The following is a 1,377-nucleotide window of genomic DNA, read 5'->3' on the forward strand; positions in this document are numbered from 1 at the left end:
CAGCACCCCGCTGCCTGCCCCAGCAGCAGCCCGGCCTGGAGCTCTGCTGCCCTCTAGTCGGCAGCTTCTCTCCCAAATCCTGCACATCACTGAAAAAAGAGTTTGCTGCGTTTTCTCCCTCCAAACCCCAAAACCTAGGACAGAGCCGGGGGTTCCCTGCCTCGTGCTGGCAGCAGCTTGGACGGAGCGGGGACACCTGCGGGCATGGGCTGGGGACAGGGAGGACATGGGCTGGAGTCTGCAGCATAGGAAGCCTCACAAAAGCAGTTGCAAAGGCAATTCCCAATAAAAAGCAGTGTTTTTCCTCTGACTCCACCCGGATTTTCCGCACGAGCTCTCCAGCCAGGCTGGGCAAGGCAGCCGGACCACCGCTTCCAAATCCTCCAACAGGCACAAACTCACGGGCTCCTCCTGATTGCCACTAGGAGCATCAGGTACTCTTTTAGCTTAGGAGCAGGGGGTCGAGTCCAAATCTGCAGGAATAATTGGTGATTCGGAGGTGCTTTCACTTTTCCTCCTGCTCACCTTAACATAAACCCGCTCTCAGAGGTCGGTACCCTCAGATCCATCTTCAGAGCAGCCCCCCTCGACATTTCTCCCCAAAGATCTGTCACATCAGGGAGGTCAGAGCTGGGCTGAAGCTGGTGCTCATCTCTCTGTCTCCTTTCCCCCCTCCCAGAGTTCTCCATCAGCAGCTTCTGCACCGTGGTGGACGTCATGAACTACTCCCGGCTCCAGGTCCTGCGGCTCGATGGGAACGAGATCAAGCGAAACGCGGTGCCCCCCGACGCCCCGCTGTGCCTTCGGCGTGCCACCATCATTGAGATCTAGCCTGGCCCCCTCCTCAGGACTTGGCTCCCCCGTTCCTGGGGAGACCCTCACTCCCATTTTAACGCAGCTTGACAGTTTGACTTGGCTTCCGCAATAGTGCAATAAGGATACTCCAGGAGCCGTTCCCAAATGCTCCCTCCCAGCTCTCTGGCCACACAGGGTGGGACACATCCCGGCACCGTTCCCCCCTCTGAACCCCACCACAGCCACCCCCCAAAGCGCTGCACCCCTCTTCACCTTGTCCCCTGGTTTGGGTGGGGGGAGAGCTCATCTCACCTCCGAAACATGGCACTGAGCATCCCACCCCAGCAGGGAGGGGTTCGGGTGTGGGTCCTGCAGATTTAAAACACCTCACCCTGGGCAGGCGCCAGTGGTCACTAGGAAAAGCAGCCAGAAGGTGTGGAGCAGCGGCAGTAAAGGGTTAAAGATATCCTGGCTGCCAGAATCCCTCAGTCTAGGATGGGGAAGAGCAAACTCACTTTTTTCCCCCCCTTCATTTTTCTCCCTCCCACCACCCTCCTGCTCCAGAGATAAAGGAGAGAAACC

At 58.1% G+C, this 1,377-nt stretch overlaps 1 protein-coding gene across 1 annotated transcript in view; it reads left to right on the forward strand.

Moving 5' to 3' along the window:
- The window catches only part of FMOD (fibromodulin), a 3,165-nt gene extending 2,278 nt beyond the window's left edge, over positions 1-887 (forward strand). The window contains exon 2 of the mRNA XM_009869702.1: positions 680-887. Coding sequence (XP_009868004.1) covers positions 680-831 — 152 coding nt within the window. The 3' untranslated portion in view covers positions 832-887. The remainder of the gene's footprint in view (positions 1-679) is intronic.
- The last annotated feature ends 490 nt before the right edge of the window (positions 888-1,377 follow it).

Source organism: Apaloderma vittatum, unplaced genomic scaffold (assembly GCF_000703405.1).
Source record: "Apaloderma vittatum isolate BGI_N311 unplaced genomic scaffold, ASM70340v1 scaffold25555, whole genome shotgun sequence".
NCBI classification, from domain to species: domain Eukaryota; kingdom Metazoa; phylum Chordata; class Aves; order Trogoniformes; family Trogonidae; genus Apaloderma; species Apaloderma vittatum.